Genomic DNA, 18,429 nt, shown 5'->3' with positions numbered 1-18,429 from the left:
GACTTGCATCCAACTTGCGTCTCTGTCCACGCCAACAGTCTGAGTGTTCGCTAGTTCGCCAAAGTCTGTCACAAATTTGTCGATAAGCCAGGTATCCGCAAGCTCCAAACAGCAGAATAAATCCAGGTGTATCCCGCCGGGCGTGTCCCTGCAGGACAAGAGGGCTCTCCTGTGCCCAGTCTTCTCATCGAGAAAATTTGATGAATTGCATTGAGAGACTGGTTGACCAGATCCACAATATGTAGATTCTGAGGATGTGCAAAGCAAGACAGGACAAAAACAGAGCAAGCAGGGCAGGCAATGGCAGGGAGGGAGCAGAGGTCTATATGCTCCTATTTGTCATAGGTGAAGAATAAGATTTGGCGCTTTGGCAAAAGTGGATGGTACAAAGTATTAACAGCAGTGGTACCAGTATTTAATTTGCTGAAAGTGACATTTTCTTTCCCCACTAAGAAATGGTATTGAAAAATAAAAGAATAGATTATTCTGTGGATCAAAGAGCATGCTAGGCTTTTACACGGTGTCATCAAATGCATAAAAACTATACATTTGGTAAATCTTTACCTTTCTCCTTCTTTCACAAAACCCTTCAAGGAGGATCCTCTATTTGTAGCCTGTGCATTCCCTCCTAACGCAACTATGAGAGCTGTCAGAATGGCACTTTTCCCACCTGTTACAAACAGTTTGCATACAGATCAGAAGTTAGAGAAAATCAAAGACAAACAACGGGTATTGTAAAAAGGTAGCTGATCTACATTGTCAAGTTTAAACCACGACAGGAATCCAATAAGGCTTAGAGACTGTCAAGTGTCATGTGTGATCGACTCACGCAGAAACATCTACTTGTACTCTTACTTAGTAATGAAATGCTGACAAGCAAATGCCCTTTTTTTTAAGTAACAAACTACACATTAAGATAATCTGTAAACCCGAAGTTATATTGTGTAAAAAATACTGTTTGAAATATTAATTTTAATTTATCCAGAAAATTATCTCCAAAAGATTGATTCAATTAAAGACATTTCAAACATTATAGATGTTGACTTACTTCCATTATTACCAACAACAAAGTTGACATTGGAACCAAATGCAAATGGTCCAAGAAGTGAGTGACACATGAAGTTCTTCAGAGTGATGCTCTCCACTATCCCTGCATCACTCACCACATCACCAGAACACTGAAACTATACACAAAAAGTTAATGAGAGGGCTTATGGTCTTAATTCCTCAGCACTTTGAGAAATACTTCTTGAACCTTTCCACATTTTTTGACGTTAAGCCCCCAAGCTCCAATGAATTTTAGTAGCATTTTATGTGATAGACCAACATAGAAATAAAATGGAAGTAAAGGAAAATGAGTAATGGTTTTTCAAAATGTTGGCATGATCAACAGTCATTTTTAATCTCATAACATAAAGAAAGTCTAATGCAATCAAATTTCATAAGAAGGTTTTGCCATATAGTAAACGGTATGCCAGTTTTCATACTCGTGTGTCAGAATAACCCAGTCAAAGCCCAGGGATAAATTTAAATCAGAATCTGCAGCAAAATTAATGTAAACTAAATGTTTACAGAAGCTCTACATGCAATTTATCTGAGTTTAAGAGAATATGCTCAGAATAATGAGCAAAAACTGGAAGTGTAAAGCTGCTAGAAACATAGACCAAAAGATAGATTAGCAGCTATAATTTCTGCTATGATGTATTCATTCTGGAGCCCTTTTATAGAAATGCATGCCGCACTTTTAAGATAATCCACTTCGACACACATATCATTTTTCCTCAACTTCTTCGTTAATGAGTTACTTCATGTTAGTCTAGTACATACAATTCCCCCAAAATACACTGCAGAAAAACATAGATGTAATATTACCTACCCGTTTACTCAGAGCGGAGTCTCCCTGCTCACTTTCAGCAATATTCTGATCCTCGTCGTCCTCATTTTCACCATTCTCGGGTCGGAGACGTTTGTTTGGGGTTTCACTAACAGCTGTGTTTCTTCGCTTCGACATGTTGGACACCCGACCTCACTTTTAAGGACAAAACGAAACCGAAAGAAAAAAATGACTAGCATTAAGTAAGAATTAGCTTTTTTTTAAGCGCGTCTCATCCCGCCACTGTACTCCCATTTAGTGAGACTCGTTCCGTCGGTTATTAGGAGTGAAATGTTAGCATTTCTTTTGCCACAGGTATACTTTATATATTATTGCAGCCAGTTAGCTTGTGTGGCTAATTAACCTTGCCCGCTAAACAAAAATAGACGAGGGTTATCTATTAAAGAAGCTGCTAGGCGCATTGTAATTGACTTTATGCTATTAAGAGTAACAAAGGAAAGACGTTAATTAACGTATGGGCTGACCTCTTACCTAGTTTGTGTGGCTCAGCAACAAAACACCGAACCGGTGTCTATCGAATTCGCGCTATTTCCAACAAAACATCGCGAGAACAGATGAGATCAAACAGTGCAAGAAATTCCCCTTTCTACCATCCAGATGAATTTGAAGGATATGATTACATCTTTTGGCTTTAAATGGCATTTCTAGATGAAAGTATGTGGAAGTAGTTAGATGTGAAATACCGCAAGGTTTTTAGCAGAATTTTTCAGAAAAAGGGGTTTATGCCATAAACACTGCAGTGCAAATAATTTTTGTTACCACCCTTCAGAGAAGGCATGCAGACCTTTTCTTATGAAGGACCTAGTTGTGAATTTTTATTTTAGTTCAACTTCCTGTTTCTATCTAATTTGTGAGTACAATAGGGTACACCATAATTTTATTCACTCAATTTACAGTGACAAAATATTTTAAAATGAAAATTAGATTTTTTTTTTACCAACTTTACTGCTTTAGTGTTCTCAGATGTTTTATTAATCTCCTGAACTTCAATGGCTTTTGGATCATATTTCACACAGCCTTTTGTTAAGAAATAAATCAAGTTTATCAAAGTTATTAACAGATTTTGAAATAGATTAATTAATATCTTAGGAATTTTCTGTCTGACCCCCGAGTTGCAATATTTTCATATCTTAGCCACTTTCTTGCCATTTTTGCATTGTGGCACAGTGTCAGGAGGAAAAGCATTGTCCTCCTGAATCGTCGATCCAATTCTTTTCCTGAAGGCAGCGTTTTTATAGGCAAAATTGTAAATAATCCCACTCCCTTGGATAATGGAAGCTCAGGCAATTAGCTTCGATTATCTAATTCAGACTAATTTCTGTCAACATGAGATGCATTCACAATCATGGTTGTGTTCACCTTTTTCCTTTGGAAAGTTTTTTTTTCAAAACATCTCAGATGGTATAAAGGGGTCTTTGTCACAGAGAATAACTTTATTAAATTTTTTTTTAAGTGGCTACTTTTGTGCACATCTTCACATATATCCAAAACACCTCATTCTTCATGTGTTCTTTCTTCCCAGCAATTAAACCTCTCTCCTGAATTTCTGCACAAATCGAGTTGTTTAGTGAGATGCAATTTTATTAACAGCAACACCCTTGACCCTAATTACTGAGAGGGAGTCATATAAGTGACAAAAAGGATTCAGCTCTGCATTTAATTGCATTTCATCTTATCATTTTTTTATGGCAACCTAGACTCAGTTCAAATTGCCAGCATAAAAACCAAAGCTAAAAAGTGTTTAAATAACTGTATTTCTGCCAGACTCTTTTAAAGCTTTTGGATCGCTAGAAACAAGACTGAATAATGATCGAAGCCAATGTTTTTTTATTTAAAGAGAAATATGCTTCATTACAGATTGCACATTTCCAAAAGTCACAGATTTTAAATTTTATTGATACACATAAACAAACACAGAACTGCACTACTGCTAAATGACCATGCTGAAAGAACACCCAGAAGAGATGTAGCTACAGAGCGTCAGTGGCTCCCGGAGCTCCCAGTGCCAGAAACCTGTTGAGCTTAAAGTCAAAATCTATGGGACGTTCGCCGGGAGGTTTGTAGGCTCCTGTCATTGCTGAACTGAGGTAGGTTATGAGCGCACAGTTCTCTTCAAATGATGCAAGCTTTTTCTTGTACTTCTGACGAAGACAGCCAGTGGACTTTTGATTGAAAGCTTGTAAAACACAACAACAATAATAGTAATAAAAACACTTAGATTCTTTGTCGTCATAAAACTTGATTAATGATTTAGTTTAAGTACATGCACCTTTGACAGTCTGCTCACCTTTCAAATAGAAGGCCACATACACAAGAGCTGATCTTTTTACACTGACAAAAGGATACTTTGGTTTGAGAGACCCAACAGCTGTCATGGCTTTGATCACTGGTTCTGCCACTCCCTAAAGAAACAAACAAGTTCAACTCGAACCTGATTCAGAACAGCAAAAACACTCGTAAAATGCATGCAATGAAAATTTCAACTTTAAAAAGACATGAGTCGGGGGGACAGTGTGTCTAACCTGTTCCAGGTAGCCCAGTGTTGGAAGAGAAGTGGGGGGAACAGGCTCATCAAGAGGAGGGACCTTACATGGCAGCTTTTGGTCACAGTAGAGTTCAGGCGTCCTTTGGTAACATATACCAGGCAAAAATGTTTAATTCCATTGTCATTTAAAACAAAACCTGTAACTGTTATTTTCAGACAAAAACAGAAATACAGTGATGTAAAAACATTGTTACCCTGTTACAGATTTTCTCCTGTTTGTGCCCTTTTGTCACACTTGGATATTTTGCCTAAACCTAATAACTATTTGTGCCACTCTTTGGCCAGAACATGAACATCTTTTGGGATTTAGTTTAATTCCGCCAGTCTGGAGGCTTCTCAAGCATGGGCAGTCTTTTTAAGGCCTCAGCCTATCAACTGGATTTCAGTCCAGACTTTGACTGGGCCACTCCAAAATCTTGGCTTTGCTTTGTTTTGTTTTTTTAGCCAGTCAGAGTTGGATTTGCTGGTGCTCTTCAGATCATTGTCTTTTTGTGACTCCTTGAGATTTTCCATAAGGACTGAAGAATTTTCCAGAAAATCTGTTTTTCTGTAATGGCTACTGAAATTCTATTTAGATTTCAAAATCATTCATGACTAAAAAGGGGGTGATTGGGATGGGACTTGCTTTTTCACAATGGGCCAGATTAGTTTGGGTAGTTATTTCCCTTGATGAACTAAATCACCATAAAAAATTATTTTCATATTTACTCAACTTACATTAGCTCGATATTAAAAATTAGTTTGAATATCAGAAATAATTAAGAGTAAAAATAAAAGAGCAATGAGAGCATAATATAGCAAAAAGTTGTTTTGTATCGTCTACCTCATGAACTTCTCCTGCTTCTCTTTTGTCTCAAAGATGTAAAGCTTTTCCTTGTATTCCACTGCATATTGCATCAGTCCTCGAACCAGTGATTCATACCTACAAAAAACAATGTTTAGACACGTTCAAAAGATATGACAAAACAGCTACTTTTCTTTTTTATGGATGATGAATTATAATTTTTGCCAGCAATGCATACCTCTGGTTTCCATCCTTGTAAGTGACAGGACAGAATCCCTTCAATTCAATCTGCTGTGGGAATTTGTTTTTCACCTGCAACTCTGTCAGCTTTCTTGGCAGTAGGTGGGGCTCAGGGAGGTTGTATGGACAACAAGGTGCCAAAAACTCGTCAGGATTTGACAGGAATATCTGTTGCCAAAAGAATATAATGCAATTGTTATCTTCCTTAAGCACAACTTTAGCCATATATTTGGTCGTACATTCAATTCAATACAGGGAGCGTGTGTAAAAGAGAACGTAACCATATGTAAGTAATCATATTATGTAAATATCGTACACTGACCTCCAGATGGTTTCCGCCACATAGGCGATAATAAAACTTTTTGTACTCAGCAGCATGAGTCAAGTCTGCAGTTTCTGAGCAATCCACCAGGTGATGGAAGAGAGCAAGGCAGACAGGACAGTAATGGCCAAACTCCCCAATGCGACTATTAAGCTCTTTGGGTGTGATGCACAGCCTGTTTATGCAGGCAGCTTTCCCTGTTTAGAAATAATGTTTGGAATTAAAGAGCTGCACATAAAAAGTTTTAGCAATTTTTTTTTTCTTTACAGTTTTTCCAACACTTACCACTATATCTCCTCTTCATGTAGGAATTCACACATTTCATACTGATGTCGACTTGTTGTAAAATATTTTTCCACATCCACCATTTGTTTTTAGAGCCATCGAGCGTGAACCAGTTCTGATGCTGTTCTTGGAAGTACGGCCTAACATGTTCAACCTCTTTCTTGTAAGACGAATCCCAACTGTGCAAGATCTCAGAGCTGTCATGTAATAGGTAAGGCCTACAATGATGAAAAATAAAGCATGGGCGGAGTTTGCATTGATTTTCATTTTCTTGCTTCAACCAGCTATCAGACTTGCAGTATTTAAGGAAACTACTGTTTTTAATAAAGGCTGTTTTACTTGTTGGGGTTCATCTTGTCAGAAAGGCCTCTCAGAAGGACCTCTACGGTACTGATTTGGAGCTCAAACACTAGTATAGGTATGATGTTCTGAGACTCCATGAGTTCTGTCTGCTGAAGGGTCATTGGAAAGCCATCCAGTACATACCTGAAACATAAATTAAACCAGAGATTTGTTTTTACACTCGCATAACTAGAAGCTGTGCCGTTTTTTCCTTGCATCAAAAAAGATAATTTTCTTGTTCAAACTTTAGATGACAGAATAAAAAAATAAATAAATAAATAAACACTCCTAGACTTACGGGGCCTTCTAAAGCTATCAATAACACTTGACTCGTTTCAAAATTCATGTTACTACCACACATTTTGGATTTAGTTTGTAAGACCAGCAAAAAGTAGCGAATAATTGTGAAGTAAAAGGAAAATTATTCATGTTTTTTTTTAAACACTTTTCTTCAAATAAAACTGGGAAAACTGTGACTTTATTTTGTATTCAGTTCCTTTTTCTCCGGTATCACAAAAAGATGCAGTGTAACTCGTTACGTTCAGAAGTCACCTAATTAGGGAATATTTCTGCTATCAGTTTAATGCCAGGATAAAGACAGATGTTCTGTGAAGGCTTCAGAGGTTTGTTGACAACATTAGAGAGCAAACAGCATCACAAAGACCAAAGAATACAGCAAACAAGTCAGAGACAAAGCTGTGTGGAAGTTTAAAGTAGGATCAAATCTTTAAACAAATGACATGATTTTGAACATCTCACAGAAGCAAAGTTCAATTCTACCTAGAACATTTGGCCGGTTAAGGACAGTATTCATCAGAGAGGCAGCAGAGATGCTCATGGTAACTCACACCATGGAGAGCAACAGAGATCCACATCTCATATTGGAGCATTTGTGGACAGATTATGGATATGGAGTGGATTGTTCACCCCATATCCATAATCTGTCTGTCATGGAACAGTAGTTAGGAGAAAGCCATTGTTGAAAGAAATCCAAAAGCAGTTGTGTGATTACACAATATAAAGATTACACAAAACAATTAGCACTGATGGGAAAATAAATAGAGCAGAGAACGTGCAGTATTGGATGAAAACCCCATGGAGTCTGGAAAGTCTTAAGAGCAGAGTAAAGGTTCACATTCCTGTAGTGGTGAGACTAAACATAAAGGTAGAGCTAAAATAGAATGATGTAGATCAAAACATATGCATGTGTTAAAATGGCCCAGTTAAAGTCCTGATTTAAATTTAACAGAGAACATGTGACAAGACTTAAAAATGTTCACAGAATCTCTGGATCCCATCTGGGTGAGTTTCAGCAATGTTGCAAGAAAGAGTGAGCAGAAATTCAGCACCTAAATGCACAAAACTAGTAGACATACCTCAAAAGAGTTGCACATGTAAAGTGCAGTAAAAGGTCGCTCTACAAAGTGTTAATTAAAGTGGAATAAAATCTGATGCACGCATCTCTTTTTGAGAAGGAGGGGGTATGTGCATCTTTTTTTCTCTCAATTCATAATTTATAAAAATTTGTTTCTGCGCTTCTTTGTTGGTCTTTCAAATAAAATGCAGATATCTGTAGCTGAAACGCAACCCATTTCAACAAACTGCAAATGATATAGATACCAAGGTGTCATTTCAAATAATATTGTATAAATAATAAAAAAAAAACATATCTTACCCTCGAATGCTACATACAGAGCTAAGGAGCGCCACTTCCAGACACTGAATAGCCAGTTCATCAGGTACAACAAGGCCCTGTGTGAGATACTTTTTCATCTCCACAGCCAGGTTGGTGTGCGCCTTGTAGTTCAACACCAGACGCATTGCTGCCCCAATGGAAAGCCGAGCTAAACCATATTTATCAGCAAACATTTTTGACACTACAGAGATAAATGGTTAACAAAAGTAAAAAGTCATTTGACGCTTTCTTGACAATTGAGAATCATCTGCAGCTGCCCCGAGACTTACCAGTGGTTTTTCCAGCTTTAGGAGGTCCAGTCACTGCTATTTTTATAGGGAAGGAAGTGGTGGGGGTTGGCTGTCGAAGGTATTTTAAGGGGTTCAGTTTGAATTTGCTGCGGTTTTCCTTGGTTCGAAAAAAGTAAATAAACGGACCGAGGATGAGGGGATATGAGGAATTTAGAGGCCAATGGATTGGATGAATTATGTCCTCGTCGTATTGCTGGGTTATATGTGGAAAAAAAAGAACAACACAGGCAATCAGTCAGTTTCCAAACTCAAAATAGAAATAAATATAAATGAATGTCAAATCATTTTTAAAATCTCTAGAAGCACAGCTGTTACTTCACATTTTCCTTAATTATACTAACCTGGACAGGGTCTGCACAGTCAAAGGCACTGTTAAGCTTATAGGAGTAGAGCAGCAGACTTTCTGCGAGTCTGTATGAGATTTGCTGACATGATAGGAAAAGTGACTCCCTGTTTGTTATCATGGGGTTGATTTTGTGGAGCATGCGATTCTGGATTTTTTCTAACTTTTGAGATGCATTGAATTCCAGCTTGGGTATGTCATTTTCACTGATGAGTTCCTGAGATTACAACGACACATGGAAAAACTCAGAAGACCATTAAAAAATGCAAGGATGTTAGGATCTTCACATTAACATGAAAAGAGAGTTGGAGAAGACATGCTCAGAAGTCATACGCTCTCCAGAGTGGTTATTAGACTTCCACTTATTAGCTTTTAATGGTTTTCTCTACTCATACCATCACAGTCATAATGTTTGCAGAATCCTTTTCAAAGCGGTCTTCTATTTCCTCCTCAATCCATTCAGTCGCTGCCTCTTCAGTCTCCTGTTCCTCTATGTCCTCATTGAAGCCAGTTTCAGGAAATTCCACCTCCAATATAGCATCTATCTCTTCCATGTTGGCGAAATCGTCTGCTTCTTCCTCATTTTCTTTTATCTGGTGCCTAAACTATTTGTTTAGATATATAAAATTAAAGAACATCTAAAATCCAAAGTGAGATAACAAGGTATTGATGAGTTTGCTTACGGTAAATCTGGACTCATCAGCCTCTTGCAGTTCTATGAGTTCAGCCCTTCTCTTGGCGATCATTTCATCCTAGATCAAAGCAGTAAAAACAAATGATTTAGACACTAGTAAAGGAAATAACATAATAGAAATGATTAAAAATCAATCTGTCATCACACACACACACACACACACACACACACAAAAGAAATCACATTCATACTCGATTTTTTTGCCGCAGATGTTGCAGAAGTTTTATCTGTTCTTCATGCTTGTGGTAGAGCATGCGCCACTTCTCAAGGTAGCCTGGCAACAGGCGTCTTTGGACATCTGTGGCTTCAACTTCCATGACAACAACAAGATCAGGGAATAGCTGTCGTTCCAACATGAACTCCACCTGCTCAGGATCATGGGGGAAACCCTCCAAGATGAAGCCTACAGACCTAGAAAGTACATATTAGTATATGAAAAACAAAAATCGAGAAAAAGTGTTTACTATAACCAACACAACTAAAGATGTAAAAGAAAAAGGTGCATGGTGTTATGTACATTAACTACATTTGAATTCAAAATAAGATTCTGAGCATAGTGGTCGTTAATGGAGACAGGACCTAACATAATTCCCCGAAGACAGATAGGGCAGCTGAAAATCCAGACCCCACATGCTTGCCTGTCACCTGACTCGCATGGCACCCAATCCCAATGTTCCTGAGTGCAAGAGGCGAAAGGGGCTTCCAGATATGTCTTCAGGCTGTTTACAGCCAATCTTCAGGACCAAAAACTCGACAACGGTATTACAGTAACCTCCCCCAGAATAATCCAAAATAAACTGTTGTTGCCACATGGTGTTTAATAAAATGGATACATGGATTTATGGATGGGTGGACAAACAAACAACTTTAGGGTACTAAAAAAAAAACTACTCTAGTGAAGTACATCCTAAAATGAAGAATGTCTGGTGATAATTACTTGTATGGTTCTTCTCGAAAGTAAGGTAAAATAACCATATCCAAAACTTGATTAGTCAATGGCTCTCCATCGGCTAGGTAGGCTTTGATGATTAATTCATCTTCAGTCAAAAACACCTCCTGTTGTGATTATAAAAACACAGAAGTTCTGTTCAAATATTTTATCCTGACAACAACATTCTTGCTTTTAAAACTTTGAGAAAAAACCTTAAACGTCAATAGCAAAAAACATAAAATAAAAATAAAATAAAAATGAATCAAACCTCATCAATGTTCAAGTTGCCAGATGTATTTTCTGTTTCCTCTTCCTCTCCCTTTTCTGCTCTTATTTGCTCCTCCACATACTCAGTATCACTTTTTAGGTACACGGCCTCATCAGCAGAGGGAACTGGCTTATATGTCTTGGCCATAATTTTCGTTTGCAGTTGCTCTCTGAACTGAATATGGAAAAGCTTGAGTTTCTTTGCAAGCCATTCACCATTAGTCGTTTTGCCTGACCCTCTAACGCCAAGCATAAAGATTCGCAAGGGAGGAGGCTTGCATAGGAGGAAAATAGAAACACGTAAGTGATTCTATCTTATTCTGAAAAAAAATACTTCTTTATTCTCATTCTTGCTGCTTTACCTTAAGGAGCTCTCCTTGTGCAACAAAGTGGCCAGGATTTTCAATGAAGGAGTCTCTGGCCTCTATGGTGGAGAAGTAATAAGTCCGTTCACGGTACTTAGCTGAGATTTTGTCAGTCGCTGGCCACAGGACATTATTTCTTTTGAAGGCAACAGGGCAGAAATGCTTGGTGTCGCCCAACAACCTCTTGCTTGCTGGTTCAAACTGTAACATTGGTTGAACAAAGATGATCTTACAGATTATAAAAAATATATATTTATCTACAAAATAAAAGATCTACATCTTCTTTAGGTTTAAATAGATTTGTAATATCAATTTTAAATCAAAAGTATCTGTCAGTACATCCTCTTCCTCCTCTTCTTCCTCTTCTGATTCGTCACTATCTTCTTCTTCATTTTCGAATGCTGTTAAGGCCTCCTGATCTTCTTCCTCCTCGATCAGGTCAACTGAAGAAAACTCCCAAGCCACGTACTGAAATGGTCCTAGAGGTGATGGAAATAAAGATGAAAAGACTTTATTTTCTCACAAATTTTCTCTATTTTTGTGCTTTGTCACACTTAAATATTTGAGAGCATAATACATATCAATATCAGACAAAGATAACCTTCGAGTAAACACAAAATGCAGTTTTCAAATACAAAATGTTTTGTTTATTAGGGCAAAAGGCTTTCTAACCCCACCTGGCTCTGTGTGAAATAGTGATTATCTGCCATGTTTAATCCACATTTTATTTATAGCTTCGTCCAAATTCATTCAAACTGGATTAATGCCAGACCTGTTCAGTGAATAAATCACTTTTAGTAGATTTTATTATTGTTTTTGTGTTTTTTTTATGTATGTAACATGTCTTTCTTCTAAATGAGAAAAGTCTCAAGAGATAAAGGATTATATAAAAATTGCACCTGTCTAACAGCATGAAGTAGACTAAATATTCTAAAAAAACAACATAACATGCTTGAATTTAAATCAAACTTGAAAATTTTCGCATAACCTTGAACAGGTTGTTCATGATCAAAAACCTTTGCAGAATTCAAAAACATATTTTAAAAGGACTCCTTGCCAGTTTTTTTCTAATAAATGGTAGTAGTTGCTATCAGCTATGATCGTTGACAAGAAGGAATTTTTTTTACACATGGCCAGGTTGTTTTGGATATTTTTTCCCCCTTAGTAAAGGAAATACTAATTTTAAAAGACACTTTTTACACATACGTATGTTACTCTTTGATTATAGCATTTTTGGCAATTTGAAATATTTAAGTACAAAAATGCTAAAAAGGCACTATAATTTCCATTCAAATTGCAAAACCTTAAAAGTTTATTGTGATGATTTCAAACAGGTTTGTACACTCACTTTCCATTTCTTTGACAATTTCTTGAAGCAAGTCGTCAGGGCTCTTTCTCCCAATCTCAACATCGAAGTGGCTTACTGTTATATTCGATTGCATTTGATCCCACTCCGCCTCAAATATCTCAATTTGCTCTCTATACTCCTTCATCTCTGGAATGCTGGCATAGTCCATTTCCATACCTTCTGGTAATTCTACTAGTACAGCACAGAGTAAAAGGAGAAAGGGATTCAAGTTTAAATCTTTATCATTGGCGCTTCTGTTCATTTTTGTTCAGACTGTCCCGATTAATTCAAATTATGACAATCGACTGCTTGGTTTATTTTGTCTGTGTCTACTGGACAGGCAACATCAATATATTTAAGTTCTTCTGAATTATCTTAGAAAAGATGACACTACCAAAATATACAAGTTCTAGAAGCACATGGAGACATAATACCCTCTTCCTCTTCGATAATCGCCAGTAGGTCTGTCAGTGTCTCTGATTCTTGCTCCTTTTCTTTGCTGAAGTGGGAAGACATTTAACACTGTATTAGAAATGTGCAAAAACACTTAAATACTCTAAACTGGAGAAGGCTACTGAGTCTGAACTTACAAAAGTGTTTCACTTCGCAGAAACGGTTGGTTCTGTAATCTTTTCTCGATCTCTTTGTCCACGCTTTCCTTATTCTGCTCATAAATTCTCTGCATTACTGTTTTGTACACATACACAATAAAGTGGACACATTAAAAACACGGTCTAAGGGGAAACTTGGAGAAAACAAATGCACGAAGTATGCCCCCACTGTAATGTTTATCAGTGTCTTTGAGACAGATGATTGTGTCTGGCAGGGTTCCGACTTGCTGAACGACATCCATTTCAGAAAGATTCTTGGGAAAGTTGTCAAGCACCCATCCTGTTTTGTCCTCAGAGTTGGAGTTCATTGTCTCTATCTGTGACATAAACACTTTAATGCTAATATACTTAAAGGCAAAATTGACAACGTAATAAAAATAATACTGTACATCAATTAAGAAAAGCATACTCAGATTAAAAGAAAAGTGATGCATGAGTGGGTTAATTAAAAAACTGAAAATGTGCATGTATTTTGTGAATTTAAAAAACAACAACAAATACTGTCTACAGGACAAATATATATTGAATGCTTTGCCTGTGTGCATATAGTAGATTTTCTATTTTCCATTGTACATGTTCAGGATTTTAAAATGTAACATATTGCATACATGAAGGAAAATAATAGATAAGAATAAGAATGATGAATCAATAAAACAGGAAAACAAGCTCACTGCTAACATTGAACTTGAAACGTACCTCTTCCATTCGACCTTTCAGTGCATTAACATACATTTCAAAGGGCGGTATGGCCATTTGTTTGGCATCCTCAATGGCTTGTTGCACCAGAGCAGTTACTTGTGGATTATCCATCGCCACTGAGAGCAGCACACAACACAAAATTACACATACACACATACTATGTATGTGTGTGAACATGCATATACATATATAAAATATATAATGCCTGTAGAAAATGACATATGACTTTATTTTGCAAATTCATCTTTGAGATATTTATTTTAAAACAATCAGAAAACCATGCATCATTTTTTACTTAATGATTTTGATTTTATTTGATTATGTCTATTACAAAAACCAAAAAAGCAGTGGCTGTAATGTGACAAACTGACAAAAGGTTAATGTTAATGAGGTATGAATGTCAAATTATTTTTAGTTAACAAGATAAAAACTCCTTTTGTTCACATAAAAAATATAAGGGTAACATAAGATCAGTAATATTTTGTATATAGCTACACAACTTTGATAAAGGATAATATTTTATGTGAAAATATGAAATCTTAGATAAGGCCCAACTTGCCTGAAGTGTTTTCTCGCGCTTTCTTCTTCTTCCTCATACTCTTTACAGTAGGTGTTGTGATGTCTCTAAGTTTTTCGAACCTCTCCTGGTCAGCCTTGGCTAAAAATGGCTTTATCAGCTCCTCTAAATCGAGCACCACAGCACCGTAGTGCTGAGCTAGAAGACTGCACATGGTGCTCTTTCCAGTCTGAGAAGAGCCAATGATGCAAACCTTGCAAGGGGGTCTGGGCATTGGAGGCAGTAGGTACCTGCGTGGATTTGCGATAAACTTCTGGTAGGCGTCCTGGCATGAAAGTATGTACAACTTGTCCTGAAAGCTGTACAATAGTTGAGCAGGGAAAGGTTTTTATCCAGTCATATTTGTTAGTGGTAGGCCAGTCAATTTAAGGAGAATAATTCATTAAAGAACACTCACCCCACACACAAATCTGTCTCTCCTTGAATAATGTTGCCCTCCTTCAGAGCAACTGGACAAATTCTGCCCCAGCGGCTTCTTCTCCACCGAAAGCCAGGGGCCACAATTCTGATGGAGGTCATGAATCTTAGAAGGTCTTCCTATGAAAGAGAGAAATACCTGCTAACACTGATTCAAGTCAAATTTGCAGAAGTTCCGTCAGAGAAGGAGTGTTTAAAGACTCCACCAACAAATTAGTAGGAGGTTTTATTCATTAATGAAAATTAAGGAAAAATATGAGGATGGCCTTGCTGTGGCAATCGTGTCTGTTAGTTCTTCCTCAACATGTTGACTGAGCAGGACTGGAACAGGGACAGGCTTTATAGCCATAGTTCCAAGACGAGCCATCACAGACTGCAAGGTAAAAATTAGAAATAAACTAAAGTCAGTCCACCAAAAAGATCAGCTGCTGAACTTTTCTGAATGTACATTTTTAACTTTACCAAGTACAGTTCTTCAGGTGGATCGTTTCCATCTAGTTCCAAGAGGTAGATGGGGTTGTGTTCTGCAAAAACGTCCTGGAAAAATATCAAGCAACACCAAACATGGTATGTGTTCAAAGAAGTTTTTATGACCCAGGTTGGTTCCATTACATTATTTTTTATTTAATTTTTGCAAAACATTGGCTATGTTGGTGCAAATCATGACAATTTTATCCAGGGTGTGTATATGATGTGCTGAATTCTGATGTATAATTTTATTCTTTGTATATATTTATTTATTTATTTATTTTTTAATTTTTTTTTATTTTTCTATATACCCTTAATCTTTGTAAGGATTTAGCCTGTCTGGAAAATGGCCCACACAAGAAGTCAAAGGGCATCGTGCACCTTGGACAAGTCATCAATGTATCACTGGTAAGATGTGGAAAGTCATTTCAATTAACACTTGCAAATTGGGAATGCATAAAAATCCACCTTTTGTGTGTTTTAGTAGAAAAAAAAACTTTTAATAAGTAACACTTCATTTTATGTGGCTAAAAATTCAGAATATTTTGAAACACAACTTAAGTTGATAAGGATTTTCTTAAAATCTTTAGACGTAAAGAACGTTTTTTGTGGCAATCTATAATATTTTATTAAGGAATCGAGTTGAGCAATTTAGGAATGACTGCAGAACAAAATTTAAAAAAATGATCAAAATATTTCTTGGTGCCAGTTTTGCTCTCCAAGACCTAAATACTAACTTTTAGTGTGCTGCTAAAACTGGCATTTAGGAATTTACAAATTCTAAAAATTTATGAATATTTTACATGCATGGCAAATAGAAATCAGAATCAGCCTTATTTGCCAAGATTGTACTTAAAACTAGTGTTAATATTTTCCTAAAAGAATAATCAAATCAGTATCGCTATGGTGATCTTTAAAATAGCATTCCTTGTGTTCAGGGGACATAAGAGGAACAGAAAATATCTGCTGTTCAAAACACACTTCTGTCTGAAATGAAAAGAAGTACAATACTTTATGTGTGTACTGAATATTTTAGAAAATAAAAAAAAGCCATTCTAACTTGCCTCCAACTGTCTAAGCACGATGTTCTTGTAAGTGCTGATTTTAGCAAAAATATTTTGGGGCAGGTATTCTGGTAACCACACCATCTGTTCAAACATTTCCATAGAGAGGGGTTCCTCCTCAGGCTGAAAGAAAAAAAGGAAAGTGGTGTATTAGAATATTGTAGTTGAGCACATTCTTTTCAGAAGTTTGTTGTTGTCCTATTATCATGTCTTATTTTATTTTATTTTTTTGCTAAAAATGATAAACATGGTTGCAAATCCAGGTTAAAAACCACCACCACCAACAACAAAATTAAGTGATTTATGATTCAATGAAACAGCAGCAGAAGTAGAAAATGTTTTTTTGTACACTAAGTACCTCCTCGTAATCTTCGTCAGTATCTTCCATCTCCTGTTCCTTGCTCCTCCTAAGACGCTCCTCTTCCTGTTGCCAAAGATTCATGTTGTGTAGCTGCCCAGTTTCTGGATGCTGCTTCAGACCAGACAACCTTTTGACCAGGTCAATGTCTGAACACTGTTAAAAGACAGGACACATTGTTTATAGACGATATCAGTAACTCTGAGGAACAATTTTTAAGTTATATAAGTTTTCTAAATATGTGCTGTTATTACACTTTGATTATGTGAACTACAAAGAAGTACAAAATAACAAAATAACAAAATACAACATTCAACTCTACGAATTTGACCTTAATGTTAATGATGAAATCTGGCGTTAGCTTGAGGTTTTTGATCAATTCAATCTGGTCATGGATCTCTTGGGGATCTTCTGTTACGTATGGGAGGCAGCTCAGCACGTAGCCTGTACAGAGAAACGGAATGACCAAACATTGGCACAACATCCATGCTGTTTTAATAAAAATAGTTATTTTCTGCTTGCTTAGGTAATCTCATACATTCTGGTTGATAATTTTTGGACTTCTTATTATCAAAAACAATGTTTGGTGTTTAAAGAGCATGCAGTACTAAACCGTTTTAGTTTACTATTAGAGCAGTTTACCGTAGTGCTGAACATCGGGCTTGTTAATTCTGTCAAGAATCAACTGCACAACCTCATCGTTTGTGACACTTTTCCCTTCGTTCAAGATGTTCAGAAGCTGAAATGGTTTAAAATTATAACATGGACATTATATTAGTTTTAAGATGTATATAACCACATTAATGAAAACTAATAGAAATAATCTCTCTTACCTCTATTCCTTCCTGAGTTTTGGTTTTAATGTATGTGTTGAGCATATCTGTAGCTGAAACGTTTTTAAATAAGAAATGCATTAGGTGCCAGGCATACAAGTATGAAAACAAAGCATCTGAGAAGAACATACCATCAATTAGAATACACCTGTAAGAGACTGCAATGTTTCTGGCCAATGTTGATTTCCCAACACCCTGTCAAAAAAAGAAAAAAAGAAACATTGAAAATGAGGTCAAGGATACGGAATATGTCTTGGAATTATTATTATTATTTTAAATTTTGAGTGGTTTTTCTTCCATGCTTAAATGTAATTTCCTGCAATAGCTCAAACTGATGCCTTATGCACATTGATAAATCAAACCATAGGAAAACACCGTCCCTATTCATCCCACATCTGTCTTCCTTATCTTTAGTTTCCTTACTTTTTATGGGTTTAGCAGATGAGTCTACTTAATCCATTAATCAATAATTAATTGATTCATGGATTCACTTGCCGTTACAGAATTATTGATACTTTGTGGAGAATTTAGTCTGTTCTTTATATTTATGAACTGTTATCTTTAGAAAGTAGCCTACATAATTTCCAAAGGGTCCTTGCAGATAACTGTAAATATCTCATAGAACTTACTGGTCTTCCAAATATAATGAAGCAGGTGGGTTTGGCAAGGAGACCCGCTCTCTCAGCTTCATCTTCTATTAGATTGTCCACCAAAGCGTCCATTTAGCTTGTCCAACGGATAGACTACCGAAACATTAAAATGCTTTCAAAGAAGATTGTTTCTTTTTTTAACCATATCAACTGTCACCCATTTAACCGTTTGTGCTTACTTTTGTCTTAAATCGTCGAATAACCCCTTCTATGTGTATTAATTGTAGGTAACGAACACTGTCGACGTTTCGACGTTGCTTTTGGAGAAACAAAGCAGCTGTCTGCTGGTTGCCATAGAGACAAACTTAAACTCAGCGCGTGGAAGGGCACACGTTGCTGCATATTTTGCTAGCCTTTCAATAAATTTGTCAGATTACCTTATCATCAGTTAAATGTAAAAAAAAAA

At 36.6% G+C, this 18,429-nt stretch overlaps 2 protein-coding genes across 4 annotated transcripts in view; both read right to left on the bottom strand.

Moving 5' to 3' along the window:
* LOC103138573 (structural maintenance of chromosomes protein 6) overlaps positions 1 to 2,470 on the bottom strand; it is a 15,009-nt gene extending 12,539 nt beyond the window's left edge. The window contains exons 1-4 of one of the 2 annotated variants that reach the window (XM_007552816.2): positions 2,366 to 2,470; positions 1,877 to 2,029; positions 1,049 to 1,184; positions 565 to 670 (exon numbers count right to left, since the gene is read on the bottom strand). In XM_007552816.2, coding sequence (XP_007552878.1) covers positions 565 to 670; positions 1,049 to 1,184; positions 1,877 to 2,011 — 377 coding nt within the window. In that variant the 5' untranslated portion in view covers positions 2,012 to 2,029; positions 2,366 to 2,470. The other variant, XM_016671967.1, reaches the window with a different exon arrangement.
* Positions 2,471 to 3,698: 1,228 nt separating this feature from the next.
* The window catches only part of ak9 (adenylate kinase 9), a 15,784-nt gene continuing 1,053 nt past the window's right edge, over positions 3,699 to 18,429 (bottom strand). The window contains exons 1-34 of one of the 2 annotated variants that reach the window (XM_016671933.1): positions 18,003 to 18,321; positions 17,505 to 17,568; positions 17,374 to 17,426; positions 17,183 to 17,279; positions 16,872 to 16,984; positions 16,541 to 16,696; positions 16,183 to 16,305; positions 15,113 to 15,187; positions 14,922 to 15,023; positions 14,631 to 14,770; positions 14,216 to 14,532; positions 13,654 to 13,772; positions 13,127 to 13,274; positions 12,937 to 13,033; positions 12,781 to 12,845; positions 12,347 to 12,535; positions 11,338 to 11,477; positions 10,996 to 11,199; positions 10,635 to 10,907; positions 10,373 to 10,491; positions 9,627 to 9,846; positions 9,425 to 9,493; positions 9,137 to 9,346; positions 8,740 to 8,958; positions 8,378 to 8,591; positions 8,088 to 8,289; positions 6,410 to 6,556; positions 6,071 to 6,288; positions 5,786 to 5,982; positions 5,462 to 5,631; positions 5,263 to 5,361; positions 4,417 to 4,519; positions 4,182 to 4,296; positions 3,699 to 4,070 (exon numbers count right to left, since the gene is read on the bottom strand). In XM_016671933.1, coding sequence (XP_016527419.1) covers positions 3,865 to 4,070; positions 4,182 to 4,296; positions 4,417 to 4,519; positions 5,263 to 5,361; positions 5,462 to 5,631; positions 5,786 to 5,982; positions 6,071 to 6,288; positions 6,410 to 6,556; positions 8,088 to 8,289; positions 8,378 to 8,591; positions 8,740 to 8,958; positions 9,137 to 9,346; positions 9,425 to 9,493; positions 9,627 to 9,846; positions 10,373 to 10,491; positions 10,635 to 10,907; positions 10,996 to 11,199; positions 11,338 to 11,477; positions 12,347 to 12,535; positions 12,781 to 12,845; positions 12,937 to 13,033; positions 13,127 to 13,274; positions 13,654 to 13,772; positions 14,216 to 14,532; positions 14,631 to 14,770; positions 14,922 to 15,023; positions 15,113 to 15,187; positions 16,183 to 16,305; positions 16,541 to 16,696; positions 16,872 to 16,984; positions 17,183 to 17,279; positions 17,374 to 17,426; positions 17,505 to 17,568; positions 18,003 to 18,095 — 5,076 coding nt within the window. In that variant the 5' untranslated portion in view covers positions 18,096 to 18,321 and the 3' untranslated portion in view covers positions 3,699 to 3,864. Of the gene's footprint in view, positions 4,071 to 4,181; positions 4,297 to 4,416; positions 4,520 to 5,262; positions 5,362 to 5,461; positions 5,632 to 5,785; positions 5,983 to 6,070; positions 6,289 to 6,409; positions 6,557 to 8,087; positions 8,290 to 8,377; positions 8,592 to 8,739; positions 8,959 to 9,136; positions 9,347 to 9,424; positions 9,494 to 9,626; positions 9,847 to 10,372; positions 10,492 to 10,634; positions 10,908 to 10,995; positions 11,200 to 11,337; positions 11,478 to 12,346; positions 12,536 to 12,780; positions 12,846 to 12,936; positions 13,034 to 13,126; positions 13,275 to 13,653; positions 13,773 to 14,215; positions 14,533 to 14,630; positions 14,771 to 14,921; positions 15,024 to 15,112; positions 15,188 to 16,182; positions 16,306 to 16,540; positions 16,697 to 16,871; positions 16,985 to 17,182; positions 17,280 to 17,373; positions 17,427 to 17,504; positions 17,569 to 18,002; positions 18,322 to 18,429 lie in introns of those variants that run through there. The other variant, XM_016671934.1, reaches the window with a different exon arrangement.

Source organism: Poecilia formosa, unplaced genomic scaffold (genome assembly GCF_000485575.1).
Source record: "Poecilia formosa unplaced genomic scaffold, Poecilia_formosa-5.1.2 Scaffold53, whole genome shotgun sequence".
Taxonomy (NCBI): Eukaryota; Metazoa; Chordata; class Actinopteri; order Cyprinodontiformes; family Poeciliidae; genus Poecilia; species Poecilia formosa.
The sequence above is the reverse complement of the archived record's forward strand: the minus strand, read 5'-3'. Positions and strand labels throughout refer to the sequence as shown.